Source organism: Cricetulus griseus, chromosome 2, assembly GCF_003668045.3.
Source record: "Cricetulus griseus strain 17A/GY chromosome 2, alternate assembly CriGri-PICRH-1.0, whole genome shotgun sequence".
NCBI lineage: Eukaryota > Metazoa > Chordata > Mammalia > Rodentia > Cricetidae > Cricetulus > Cricetulus griseus.
The window spans coordinates 340,528,894-340,541,678 of NC_048595.1; the positions used below are offsets into that span (position 1 = coordinate 340,528,894).

Here is a 12,785-nt window from a genome sequence, read left to right on the forward strand (position 1 = left end):
GTCTGACTTTCTAGCTGAATGTCTATTTTCGCTGAGTTATATTTTTCATGAGCGGAGTGAATGCTTAACTAACTTCCATTGCGTTATGTAGCACTAAGCTTGTCTGATTGTTGTAGGATGTCCAGTGTTATCCTGAAAGGATGATCAACAGTTTTTTTCACATTTGTTTTCATCATTGATTGTAATACCTAGGGATTTTTTAAATTACATTTTTATTTGTTCCTGTGTTTATGTACCATGTGTATCATGGTACATGTACCACAGGACCTTGAAGATCAGAAGACAACTGATTGCAGTCAGTTTTCTCCTTCCACCCTGTGGGTCCTGGGGTTGAATTCAGGTAGTAAGACTTAGCAGCAAGCACCCTTCTAACCCTTTGAACCATACAGATGATCCATGGCCAGGGCATTTTTAAACCAAAAAAGCATGTTAGCTTAGATGTTAATGTTAGGTGGACTTCAGAATCCCAGCGTGGGCACAGTGCACGGAGAGAAGAACAAGAAGGAAAAATTAAAATAGGAGAGGTCTGAAATAACATTATGCTTTTAATTGCATTTACTGCTGGGTGAGGCATTCAGATAGAGGTAGAAAGGATGGGAGAAGAGAAGATAATAAGGTGTGTTCTTTTATACGTATTTGCTTGAAAATTAATGACTTATTCCTACATTTTTACTAGGAAAATCAACTCTAGAACATAGCAGGTTCTCTTGTTTGAACTCTCAATATCTGAGCAGTCTAGATTTACTTTGAAAAATCTTAATGAAAAGAAATTGTTGAGAACAGGGAAGGAGTTCTCTTAGAGTGTGCAGTCCTACCACAGGAATGAGCTCTAATCGAAATGCTTTTACCTTCAGACCTTCAAGATATTCCGTATTCTGATTGGTGTGAGCAGACGATCCACAATCCCTTAGAAGTGGTTCCCTCTAAGTTCTCAGGGATTTCTGGATGCAGCGACGGTGCATCTCAGGAAGGCTCAGCCAGCAGCACCAAAAGCACAGAGCTGCTACTGGGTGAGTCTTTAGATGCAGTTTCTGCATCCTTAATAAAACTGCATTCAGTTGGTTTTGCCTGCTAGCATATGTACTGTAATGTACAGTTGTCTCAGAGCTCTAACAGGTCTGTGTAAGACATTTAGCAGACTCTTAAATACTGCACCTATGCCAGCCATTCATAGCCCGTTCCCTCTCCGTGCTCTACTTCTATGAGAGCTTTGCCCCTACTTCATTGGCAGATTTTGTGCAGTTGATTCCAATTTCAGTTGCTTTTGTAGTTGGAAAATAAATAACCGTGAACCATAGTCATTTCTACATTGTGATATGATAAGTGACCTCACACTGACGTCTTCATTTCAGGTGTGAAAACCATTCCAGATGATACACCAATGTGCCGTATCCTGCTTCGTAAAGAAGTGCTAAGATTAGTCGTCAATTTGAGTAGTTCAGTTTCTACCAAGTGTCACGAAACAGGGCTTTTGACGTGAGTAACTATGTGAAGGTTGTGAGCTTGTTCTACTTTGTAAATTGCAGGAAGACACTTGCACAACAGCAGTCACAAGCTGCCTTCTATACATAGGGCTTAAAGTTGCTTCACTGTGGTACCTTAGTCTGGAGAGCAGATTGAAGAGAAAGTGAGAATCCAGCAATAATTTCAAACAAATCTGCAAAAATGGAAAACTGTATCTAAAAGCAGGACCCCTCTTGTCCCATTTTTTTAGTCTTGGTAAAATTTGGGGTTTTAAGTTAAATAACTTATTTATGTTAAACCTATAAAACATTTTTTTTAATTCCTAAATTTCAGTTTCTGGCATAATTGTTGGTGGCTATAACTCAAATACAAAAACAAGCTTTTTAGATTTCTCAATCAAATTTCAAGAAAGTGAGGAAGACCTAAGACCAACTGTTTTAGAAGTGAGGCTAAAATCGTTTATTTTTCTCTTTTCCTTCTTTTAAGAAAAAATTTAGGATATTTATTGTTTTTCTAACTCAGAGCAGCCTGATAAATGAAAAAAAATGATTTTGAGAAAATCATCCCTATTTGTGCTATTTAAAGTAGTGGTTTTCAAAAGAAGTATGAAATAGAAGTAGTTTGTAATAAGCCAGGTTTGGCGGCATATACTCGTAATCCCAGCACTTGGGAGGTCTCAGAGACAGGAGGATCTGGGATGCTAGGGACATGGAATCATGTTCAAGGCATGCCTGGACTACATGAAACCCTGTAGCAAAAAAAGGGAAAAAGAGACAGACAAACTAACTCACTATATTACTAAGCCATCACTCCTAACATTCCATCCAGTCAATATCTGGAGAAAAAATTAGCAGAAGGTGATATTCTGAAGGGTTAAATGAGTAAATTATCACAGCATTGTCTTTTCATTTTAGAATTAAAGAGAAGTATCCTCAAACATTTGATGACATATGCCTTTATTCTGAAGTTTCTCATTTGTTGGCACACTGCACATTTAGACTTCAATGCCGGAGGTTCATACAAGAGTTATTTCAGGATGTACAATTTTTACAAGTAAGTAAGACTATTTCTGAAATTTGTCTCCCAGAATTATTCTATACTTGAAGAAGTTGAAAGAGTGTATCTACATTATATGCCATTTTTATTTATTAACAATTTATCATTTTTCCTAGATGCATGAAGAAGCAGAGGCTGTGTTGGCAATTCCACCAAAACAACCCATAGTTGATGAATCTGATGAATCCTGACCTCATATTTATGATGTGTATAGCTAGACACTATATATTTATCCAAACTTGTGGATTTCCTAAAGGCCTCACGAAATACTGACTGGCTGTCAGGGAGGCAGGAATGTCTTCTGTCCCAGCAGTCATTGGTACAGAACAGCTGCAACTGCTGTCGTCCCTAACCAAGCCAACTTCCTCTTCCCTGTTGGACCCTTCTCCGGGTTCGTGATTCATTACCACAGTTTTAATTCAGTTCCCATCATATGCAAGAGCCAAGCACTGAATACCTACATAGGTTTTCTATTTTTTTATTTTAAAAGCATAATGGCGGTGGAACAAAAACAGGACATGAAGAAGTACCCTTCACATAGTTGTTTCTGAATGCTTCTTAAGGGTAAATCAAAAAGATGCCTTGTTTGTTAGCTAATTCATGGAAACCAGGAGTCACTGTCTCTGAGGCTGCATCCTGCTATCCCATAGGCTGTGCTGTAACTGCTGGTAAAGAGGGCTTCGTTGGCCCTTCCACATTTCCTTAATGTTTGTAACACTACTTCAGAGGTTTCTGACCTCGGAGCAAAAGAAGAGCCTCAACAATTGGAACTTAAGAGTTATTTTATATTGTTAGACTGCATAAAGATGCTTATTTGTTTTCCATCTCTTCATGTTTGTTGCAATATATTGTTATTGTACCAATTAAGGTTTTTCACTACAGTTGTTGGTTAAAATAAATAGTTCAATGGAAATACTTCCCATATCCAGAATGCATATATATATATATATATATATATATATATATATATATATATTTACATACATACATACACAACCCCAGTGGACTTCCATCTGTATGAGCTCCTCTCATCACCACTTTAAACAGACTGAGCAAGTATTAGTAGTCTGCACCCAAAGCAAAGAAAAGCATTAAGTGATACTTCCAATCTCTTAAATACAATTCACACATTCCATGTTAAAAAAAAGAGCCATATTTGTGTTTAAAAAGTCATTGAGACTCATTAAGATTAAAAATTGTGGTGAAAAGCCTTAATCACTAAATTTTAAAGCTGCGACAATGTCATTTTTGTTAGTGTTCTTGTTTTGCACAAAATAATTGCAGTTGTAGGTGAGTTGAGTATAGTCATTGCCTTTATCACATGTGAAGTTGATGAAGGCAGGGTTTTGTGTGTCTAATTTGTGTATGTATAAAGATATTTGGAAATCTTTACAGAAATTAAATATGCAAATTTGTACATAAAGTAGCATGAACATCATTTCTAGAATGCTTGTGAGTGAAAGGGTTATCTTTCTTGGAATCATATGTACAGAACAAAAACATCCAGCTGGATTGCCTAGGACCCTTTTGTAACTGCTTTGTGTAGACTGTTTTACAGTTACACATAAGCTTGAACACCGTCATAGACATCAGTCCATGTTTTCCCATGTTGTACACCCTTTTCATAATGGGCTTGTTTTCGAGACCTGGGAAACAGAACTCACAGAGATTTTTTTTTTAACTGGCACTGAAAGCTCCCACTAGGATGAAGCATTTCATCTCCCTCCTAACTCCTCTGACTGCACTTCAGCAAGTTGTTCTTACATGCACTGTGTGGCAACTTCCATGACGATAAAGCAGACAAGGGCTCTAAGCTGCTGCTCATGTTACAACACGGTTCTTCTCCTTTACTCAGAAAATCCAGTGAGGGTAAAACTTTGAACTTCATCACTGAACCCAAGTGTTTATTTAAATGTCAACAGTACTTCTAAGAGCATTGCCTATCACGTTGGTCTTTGGTCTTGGATAATAAAACTGCCTTTCCAGAGAACCAAATGTCAGAGATACTAGACCAAATAGTGGTTACAATTCCAAAGGAAGGAATGTAGTCTTACTCATAATGGGATTAACATTTTAGACATTCATTTTAAACACTACCTCAGTTAACATAGAGTATAAAATCTGTGGTTTCATCCCTCAAAAATAAACAGTAACTATTTTTGTTTTCCATCACACAAAACTATTCCCTATCCTGCGCACCTAAGTCAGCCATCCTTAAATTAAGACTGTGCCTAGTGTCCTAAGCAGGTGTTTGTTTTGATTGTTACTTTGAAAGAGGAGTGTGTGTGTGTGTGTGTGTGTGTGTGTGTGTGTGTGTGTGTGTGTGTGTTCGATCATGTCTGCCTATAGCACTTACTTTGGGAAGATATCGGAGCTTTGTGATGATCAGTCTATTGGAGTAAATTGTCTATACTTAAATTTATAGTGCTATGTGGTTTAACCATGATTTCACCAGGAGGTGTAATACATTTCCTTTAAGTACTTACTTGTATAAAAGTAGACTTTCATGATGAAAACTACATGCAGTGCCAAGTGATTAGTGTAGGTGTTTTATGACTATTAAATTGTAGCAGATTAGGAATGATGAATGATGTCAATGGTAATAGAAATCATTGAGAAATCATCTATAAATAATAGATTTTACCAAAATAATGTCAATACTGTAGTTTTTCAAGAGTTTAGAATTAATCTTAGTCACATAAATTTGTATTATTGGTAATTATTTAATAATTTGGAGGAGTTTGAACAGTTAAGCTGGTTGTAAACTGTGAATTTCTAATTGTAAATTGTCATTTCTAATTGAATTTTTTTCAAGAACAGATTTCAGCTTCACATACTAAGTAAATACTGACAAATAAGGAGAAATTTAGTATTTATAATAAAATAGGCTCTAAAATTTCTTGTCCTTTTATTTTCTGTTTGTGCTTAGGGTATATTGGAGGAGGAAAGTGTTCTCCCTAACTTAAGTGTTTCTAATAAAGAGTAATGAATAGACATCCCTGAGACAGTGATATTGCAAGGCTGTTGAAACTGCATGCATTGTTGCTATGGTGACATCAGGTCACTGGAAGCAATGTTTTCAGCAGCATTCCCCTCTTGTCCAGAGCTTGAGATGGTTAAAGCTTGAATTCCATGTCACCATGGTGGAGTGTTCAAAGTGGGATGTCACTGTTTATTTGGATTTGTCTACTGCTATTTATATAAAAAAAATTTTTCATTCCTTTCAGAGGATGCCTTTTATGCCCCATATCAAAGCACAGATCATTAAGCAATAAGAAACAAAATTGTCTGTTATTCAAATTATAATTGCACTTATTCTTGTGTGGTAAGAGTGAGGTGCTAATTTTGTGTGAGAAGAATTTGTGACCACTTGGGAAATGTATTTTGGAAGTAAGGTTTCCCCCCCCCTTAGACTTTGACTTCCATTTTGTCTCAAATTCACAATCCATGAAAGAAAAGTAGAATTGTTTGAGAGACTTCTAAGAAAAGCTGCTTGTAATGAACCTAAGTGTGGGTTGGCAAAGAGCTCCATTTCCTCCGTACTGGCAGAGTCTGTTGTTCCCATATTAACCTCGAGAGTGTCACTACACCGAGTCCCACTTCAGGCATGCCAGTGAACTTATGAAGGACACAGCAGTCTGCACAGGGCTTTCCAGGAGCCTTTTTCTTTTAATTACAGGTCCCCATGGGGTTTTCATTTCTAGTACATTTATACGACTCACAGAATGTGGGATTCCTCCCCTTTGGAGTATTTTTATAGTTAGGTGGATAACTCTGCCACAGAAGCATGGATTGCACATTTGACTCTACAAGATACCTAAAATTAAAATATGCCAAAAAGGAAACATCTTACAATTTTCCCATTTAACTAGGTTGGTCTAGCACAAAATGTAAAGTCTTGGGGCAGAGAGGGAATAGTAAAAATTTTTTATGTATGATTGTTGAAAAATGTTCCATTACTGGCCTGTCAGAAACCCTAACAATGCATTGTGAAACAAATGATGTAAATTAAATTAGCTTTGAAAAGTGGTAAGGGATCATAAAGAGAATCTCAGATTCAATGCTCTCTGACCACATGACTTTTTTTTTTTTTTATTTAGTAATACGCTGCTACATTTTTGGAGGTTCTGGTGTTTGTAGGTCACTGAACAGACATTGAAATCTGATTTATATTGTATAACTGTAACATAGAAAGAAAAAGTATTTATATATTTTCCTTAAGAATATTTCATTGAGTTGTGTATAATTTAAATAAGATTTGTTCCCAAATGGTTTTGCTCACCTTGATTTTGTTGTTGTTGTGGTTTTATTGTTTTTGTATAATGTGTACAGTTTATGTTAAGGGCATTAAAGCCTCCTGAAACAATCTTATCAAAGGGATTCATTGTTAATAAAATGTACTTAAAATTGTTAAACTTGTGGCATTGTTGCTTTATTTGAAAATGTGTGTCACTGGGCCTTGACTTGAATCACATGATACTGATGTTGACAGTGCAATTTCCAGGACACATGGCTTTTTGATCCTTCAAATGAGGATGATCTTGTACCGTGAAAGGGGGCTGCTCCCAATTTTAAGTAATTGTACTTCCTTGGCATTCTTCAGAATTTAATCTGACATACTAAACTTTTTAATCTTTATTCCTTATTGTGAATGATTTGGAAATAGAAATGGCTTTAGCTAGAAGGACTTTGGACTTTCTGAGGTCGTAAGAAAATGACATGGAGATGGAGTGAGCACACACTGGCCTGAGCAGAGAGGCTAGCTGAGAAATTGAGTGTGAAAATCACGGTCTGCCAGTCGTAAAGCTGGGGAACCAGCATTGGACTGAACCAAACCCTCTGAATGTGGGTGCCAGTTAGGAGGCCTGGGCAGGCTATGGGACCTCTAACAGTCGAACCAGTATTTATCTGTAGTGCACAAATGGACTTTGGGAGTCCATTCCCTATGGAGGGATACTATTTCAGCCCAGATACAGGGAGGAGGGCCTAGGCCCTCCCCCAAATGGAAGGCCTCACCATCCTTGGGGAAGGGGTGGGGGATTTGTAGTGGGTATGGGAGGATTGATATGTAAAATGATTGTTTCTAAATAATAATAATAAAAAAGCCATTGTCTGTTAAAGTTGCTGAAATATATTCCCCACCTTAAGCAAACTTGTTCCAGGCCTATGGACATCTGTATGTATGTATCATTGGTCTCATCTGATACTGTAAATCAGAATTGTAAAATGAAAAACATGCCTAATTTACAGTAGAATAAGAAAACGATAGTCTTTATTTTTAAAGCTTTACCATATAAAAGTATTCAAGTGGCTACAGAGATAGCTCAGTGGTTAAGAGCACTGACTCTTCTCAGAGGACCTAGGTTCAATTCCCAGCATCCACATGTGGTTTTCTTAGTAGCCCTAGGCCAACTTCATACATTTAGTCCTTTTAATTGGAGATAACTCATGGTCTTGTTTGCTAATTCTGAGGACTTTCCATCTCCATTTTATCTTTAAGGGTTCTGAAATCACTCCATGCAATATCTTCTAAGAGCTTTGAGACAAAGCAAGCTTAACCAACAGCTCATAGACTCGACCTTAAGTCTAATTCAACTTGGTGTTCTTATAAGTGCACACTTTGAAAATGAGATTAACCATGACAATCTCTCTCTCACACACACACACACACAGAGAGAGAGAGAGAGAGAGAGAGAGAGAGACTATACGTGGACATCTTTTTACATATGGAGGCCAAGGTCAAATATTTAAATCACTCCCACTTTTTTTCTCAGATAGGGTCTCTTGATGAACTTAGATCATGATTCGACTATGGCCGATGGGCTCCAGGAAACCTGTCTCACACTCTGCATGCTGTCTGCTGATTGTTTGCTGTATAGGGACTTTTTAAAAATATATTTTACATATCAATCCCCCCATTCCCTCGCCCTCCTCCAACCCTCCCATCACCTACTCCCCAAGGATAGTGAGACCTTCCGTGGGGGAATCTTCAAAGTCTGTCACATCACAGAAACAGTTAATCTGACCTAGTGAGAGCACAGAGACTCTAGTCTTAAAGCTGGGGAACCCAGCATTGGGACTGAACCAAGCCTTCTGAATGTGGGTGCCAGCTAGGAGGCCTGGGTAGTCTATGGGACCTCTAACAATAGAGACAGTGTTTATCCCTAGTGCACAAACAGACTTTGGGAGCCCATTCTCTATGGAGGGATACTATTGCAGTGCAGGAACATTTAGCTCATGTAATCCCATCTATCAGTTCTTGGAATTGTCTCCTCTGCTGTCAGTCCTTTCAGAAAGTGCTGGCCAATGCCTCTATCTTGACATGTTTTATTGATGTGTTCTAGCAGTTTCAGAGTTTCCGGTCTTACATTGGGGTCTTTGATCCACTGATTGATTTTTGTACAAAGTGAAAGAGATGGGATCTAATTTCAATCTTAAGGATGTGAAACAGAGCCTGTCTTTTCATGTATTTTTTATACCTTTGTCAAATATTAGGTAGCTGTAGCTGTGTGGGTTTCCAAGTCCTCTACTTTATCTCAATACTCTGTGTCTTTTTTTTGTGCCCATATCATATGCTTATGTTTATGTGGCCTGGAGTGTATAATAGTTTATGGTCAGATATTGTGATGTCTCCAGCTAAGATTGCTTTGGGTATTCAGTGTTTTTTACTTTCATATAAATTTTAGGATTATTTTATCTGGTTCTATGAGGAATGCATTTGAACTTTGATGAGAATTCCATTGGACATGTAATCACATTGAGTAACACAACCATTTTTTACAGCATTCTACTAATTCAGGATAATGACAGGTCTTTCTCTTTAAGGGTTTTTAAAAGTTAGTTATGGGGGCTGGAGAGATGGCTCAGCAGTTAAGAGCACTGACTGGTCTTCCAAGGTCCTGAGTTCAATTCCCAGCACCCACATAGTGACACACAACTCCAGTTTCAGGGAACCTGACACCCTTACACAGACATGCATGTAGGCAAAACACCAATGTACATAAAATAATAAAAAACAAAAAAGTTATGGATGAGGCTTTTCTCTGATTTCTTTCTCTACAAGTTCATTATTGGAATATAGAAATGCTACTGGATTTTTAGATGTTGGTTATGTTGGTTTTGTATCCTGGAACTTGCCGAATGTGTTTCTCAGATCTAAGAATTTTCTCCTGGAGTACATATATATATATATATATATATATATATATATATATATATATATTCTCAAAAATTAAATCATCTAAAAGTCAATAATGGGCTGATGAGCTGAGTAGACACTTTTAGAAGAGAAAAAAGAATTATCTGAACCTTAGCCATCAGGAAAAGGCAAATTAAAATGCTTTGAGATTCCAGCTCAAGCCAGAAGAATCCCTGCTATGGAGAAAGAAAACATGTTGGTGGCGATGTGGGGGAAGAGGAATAGGATACACTGTTGCCCTACTGGTGGAAGTGTAAATAGCAACCACTATGGATGTCAGTGTGGTGGTTCCTTAAATTAAAAGGAGATCTGCCATATGACCGAGTTCTACCACTTCTGCATGTACACCTGAAGGGCTCTTACATCAGCATAGCGCAGAATTTGCATATCCATGTTCACTGCTGCTCTGTTCACAAGAGCTAAGATAGGAACCAGCCTAGGGAGCCATCAGTAAGTAGATGAATAAAGAAAATGGGTTTTTTTTCACAATGGGGTTTATTCAGCTCTAACGAGTATAAGACATTTGCAGGAAAATGGGTGGAACTGGAGGTCATTATGGTACTAAAATAAGCCAGACTTAGCAAAATATCACTTTCCTTTCAATGTCTAGATTTAGTTTGTTGCTGTTGGACTGTAACGGGAACACAGGAAGGGGACCATGAGAGGGAAGAAAGGCGCCTGGAAGTGTTTGACTTCATCCAGGAATGGATGAAATGTGTGGATTCCAAGTCAGTGCTGAAGAGACCCTTTTTAGATTGAAGGGGTACCTAGAAGTTTACATTTTTGTTAAGTTTATGAGGAGATTTATTGACTTAAGTTTTTGTTCTGTTGAGGGAATTAAAACAATGGGATTGTGAAAACAATGGATGCTTTAATTTGAGCATTATCAAAACAGCAAAAATAACTTTAATGTTTTATGGATTATTTTTTAAACAAAATTGAGATGAAAGAAAACATTTACAAATCAATGTTATTAACGTTTCTGGGTACAAGTTTCCAGTTAGAAATACATTGACAGAAAAACAGACATGGTATTGGCAGTACTGACCAAAGTCACCTCCAAACTAGACTGTTCGGGATACTGTCTGGTACTAGGTTAGTTCAGAACCATTTTCTCTATCAAAAGGCTTGGTTATAGGCAAGAAAAGACAGGACAGCTTTAACAGATCATTCATGGTTGGTGTTAGCTATGTTGAGGCCACATGCCACATGGATATTGCTGCAGTATTGGTAACAGCCATGCATGTGCACAAAGTCATTCTTCCACCATATTCACAGTAAACAAGACAAAAGTCTCTATCTTATTTTACAATGTGACAAGCATCAAGAGGAAGAAACTAATGTATTGAACACATGTATGTGTCCGGCTATTACATATAGCACCTTCCTGAGATTGTTTACAGGAGCTAGGCTGCTACCAAGCTCCATGGGAGTCCAAGCCTTATCTAAAAATAATGTTTTCTTCCTAGAGTTGGCTGGATCTTGATGTAGAAGCCACAGGTAGGACCAAGTGTATTGTCTGAGAAGACATGCTTTGGGGACAACACTAAACTAACTTCTAACTCCATAGAACATTTTAAAGCTAAGTTATACCCAATATTGCGGCAATATAGCATGACAGGAATGAAAATGAGAATTCTATTGAACCAGACAATGTGTGGAAATAGATCATTTAGATACAGCTTTGGGGTGGGGACATTAAATGTAAAAGGAATCACTCAATGAAATGTCCTTTTTTTCTATTCTGAGGTAGTCAAAAATTAAGGAGGAAGACTGGAGTCTACTGAACAGGCTGCTGTCACCAGCACACCAAGTCTGGAGCTCTTTTTGATCCTGTTTTACCACAGTAAGTTGGATGGCAGGAAACCTGTCAAGACTTCCTGTCCCATTCATACGTCCTACCTGTTAGGTTCAGTGTAGGCACCAACAGTTACTTTACTTTATCCATGACTACAAATTCACTTCAAGGCAAGGCCAAAATCTAGTTTGTAACCTTTCATTAAATGTGATAAGTCTACAAAATAGGAGTAATAAATCTCTTGTGGCATTAATCAAAGCATTTAATCCAACTGCTTTATCCTTAAAATAGTAAACATTAGGTCAAGTTTACATGAAGATGTTCTCTCACTGCAAACCAAAATCCTAGGACCACTGCCACTTTGCGAAGTCCTGAGTAAATAGGGTCTGTGAAATCGCTGATGAATATCCTATGTCAGGGTTAGGGGTCCTGTGTTAGGGTGAGCCTGGAGCAGATAATAGCAAGGTCAGCATGTGCCATTTCTAAGGAAGCCTTTAGGGCAAATGCCAAGTTGTATAGCTCTGGTCTTTATTCTGTCAGCCTAATGATCTTTTATAAATTAGTGCTGCAGATAATGGGTGCTCCTGGAGTCAAGAACCAGGGCACATGGTGATGGCATGGTACCAGTCACATCCCCAAAAGTGCCTGTAGTGTATGAATTGGGTTGGTGGTAGTTAACTTTACTGTTCACCTTGACCTAAAAGTATCTCTGAGGTCAGGCTGTTATTCTCACTCAGAGCAAGTGATGGGAGTCTCCCCGGCACTGCCATTTGCATTTTGTATTCTGAACAGTGCCCTGGCATGGGTGGATTTGTGGCAAGACTGTCCTTGTCTCCACCCATGGGTGAAGCCAGCTGAGACACATAAATCAAGCTAGTTTCTTCAGTTGGGCTTTCTGCCAGGGACTTCATGTAGTCTTTTTCTAGAACATTTAGTAACTTCTCAGGTGGGGTCAATAGTCCAAGCTGACATGGGGTGTCTTTTAGGGGTCCTGGAATGAGGCCATGGGAACCAGAATCAAAAGCTGACTGATCATAAGTAAAATTCTCGAAGAAGAAGAAGGGCACAGAGCCAGAGGAACCATCTTCTGTTGGCACTGAGGAGGGAGGCTTCATGGATACATCTTCATTGTGTGGGTTCCCAGAGACTATGCACTGTGTCTTGGGGCCTTCTACCTTGTTTATAACTTCAAGGACATCTGGAATGCAGTCTTTGACATTCATTATTAAGTGGGCATTCTTCTGCAAAGGAATCAAACAAGTAATATCA

The 12,785-nt window shown here is 38.1% G+C and overlaps 2 protein-coding genes across 9 annotated transcripts in view; one reads left to right on the forward strand and one right to left on the reverse strand.

Moving 5' to 3' along the window:
• The window catches only part of Rictor (RPTOR independent companion of MTOR complex 2), a 107,689-nt gene extending 100,754 nt beyond the window's left edge, over nt 1-6,935 (forward strand). For all 4 annotated transcript variants that reach the window (XM_027401347.2, XM_027401348.2, XM_027401349.2 and 1 more), the window contains 4 exons: nt 855-1,010; nt 1,353-1,476; nt 2,379-2,517; nt 2,637-6,935. In XM_027401347.2, the coding sequence (XP_027257148.1) occupies nt 855-1,010; nt 1,353-1,476; nt 2,379-2,517; nt 2,637-2,711 (494 nt within the window). In that variant the 3' untranslated portion in view covers nt 2,712-6,935. The remainder of the gene's footprint in view (nt 1-854; nt 1,011-1,352; nt 1,477-2,378; nt 2,518-2,636) is intronic.
• Nucleotides 6,936-10,569: 3,634 nt separating this feature from the next.
• Nucleotides 10,570-12,785, reverse strand: part of Osmr (oncostatin M receptor) — a 65,808-nt gene continuing 63,592 nt past the window's right edge. For all 5 annotated transcript variants that reach the window (XM_027401341.2, XM_027401344.2, XM_027401345.2 and 2 more), the window contains one exon: nt 10,570-12,757. In XM_027401341.2, the coding sequence (XP_027257142.1) occupies nt 12,197-12,757 (561 nt within the window). In that variant the 3' untranslated portion in view covers nt 10,570-12,196. The remainder of the gene's footprint in view (nt 12,758-12,785) is intronic.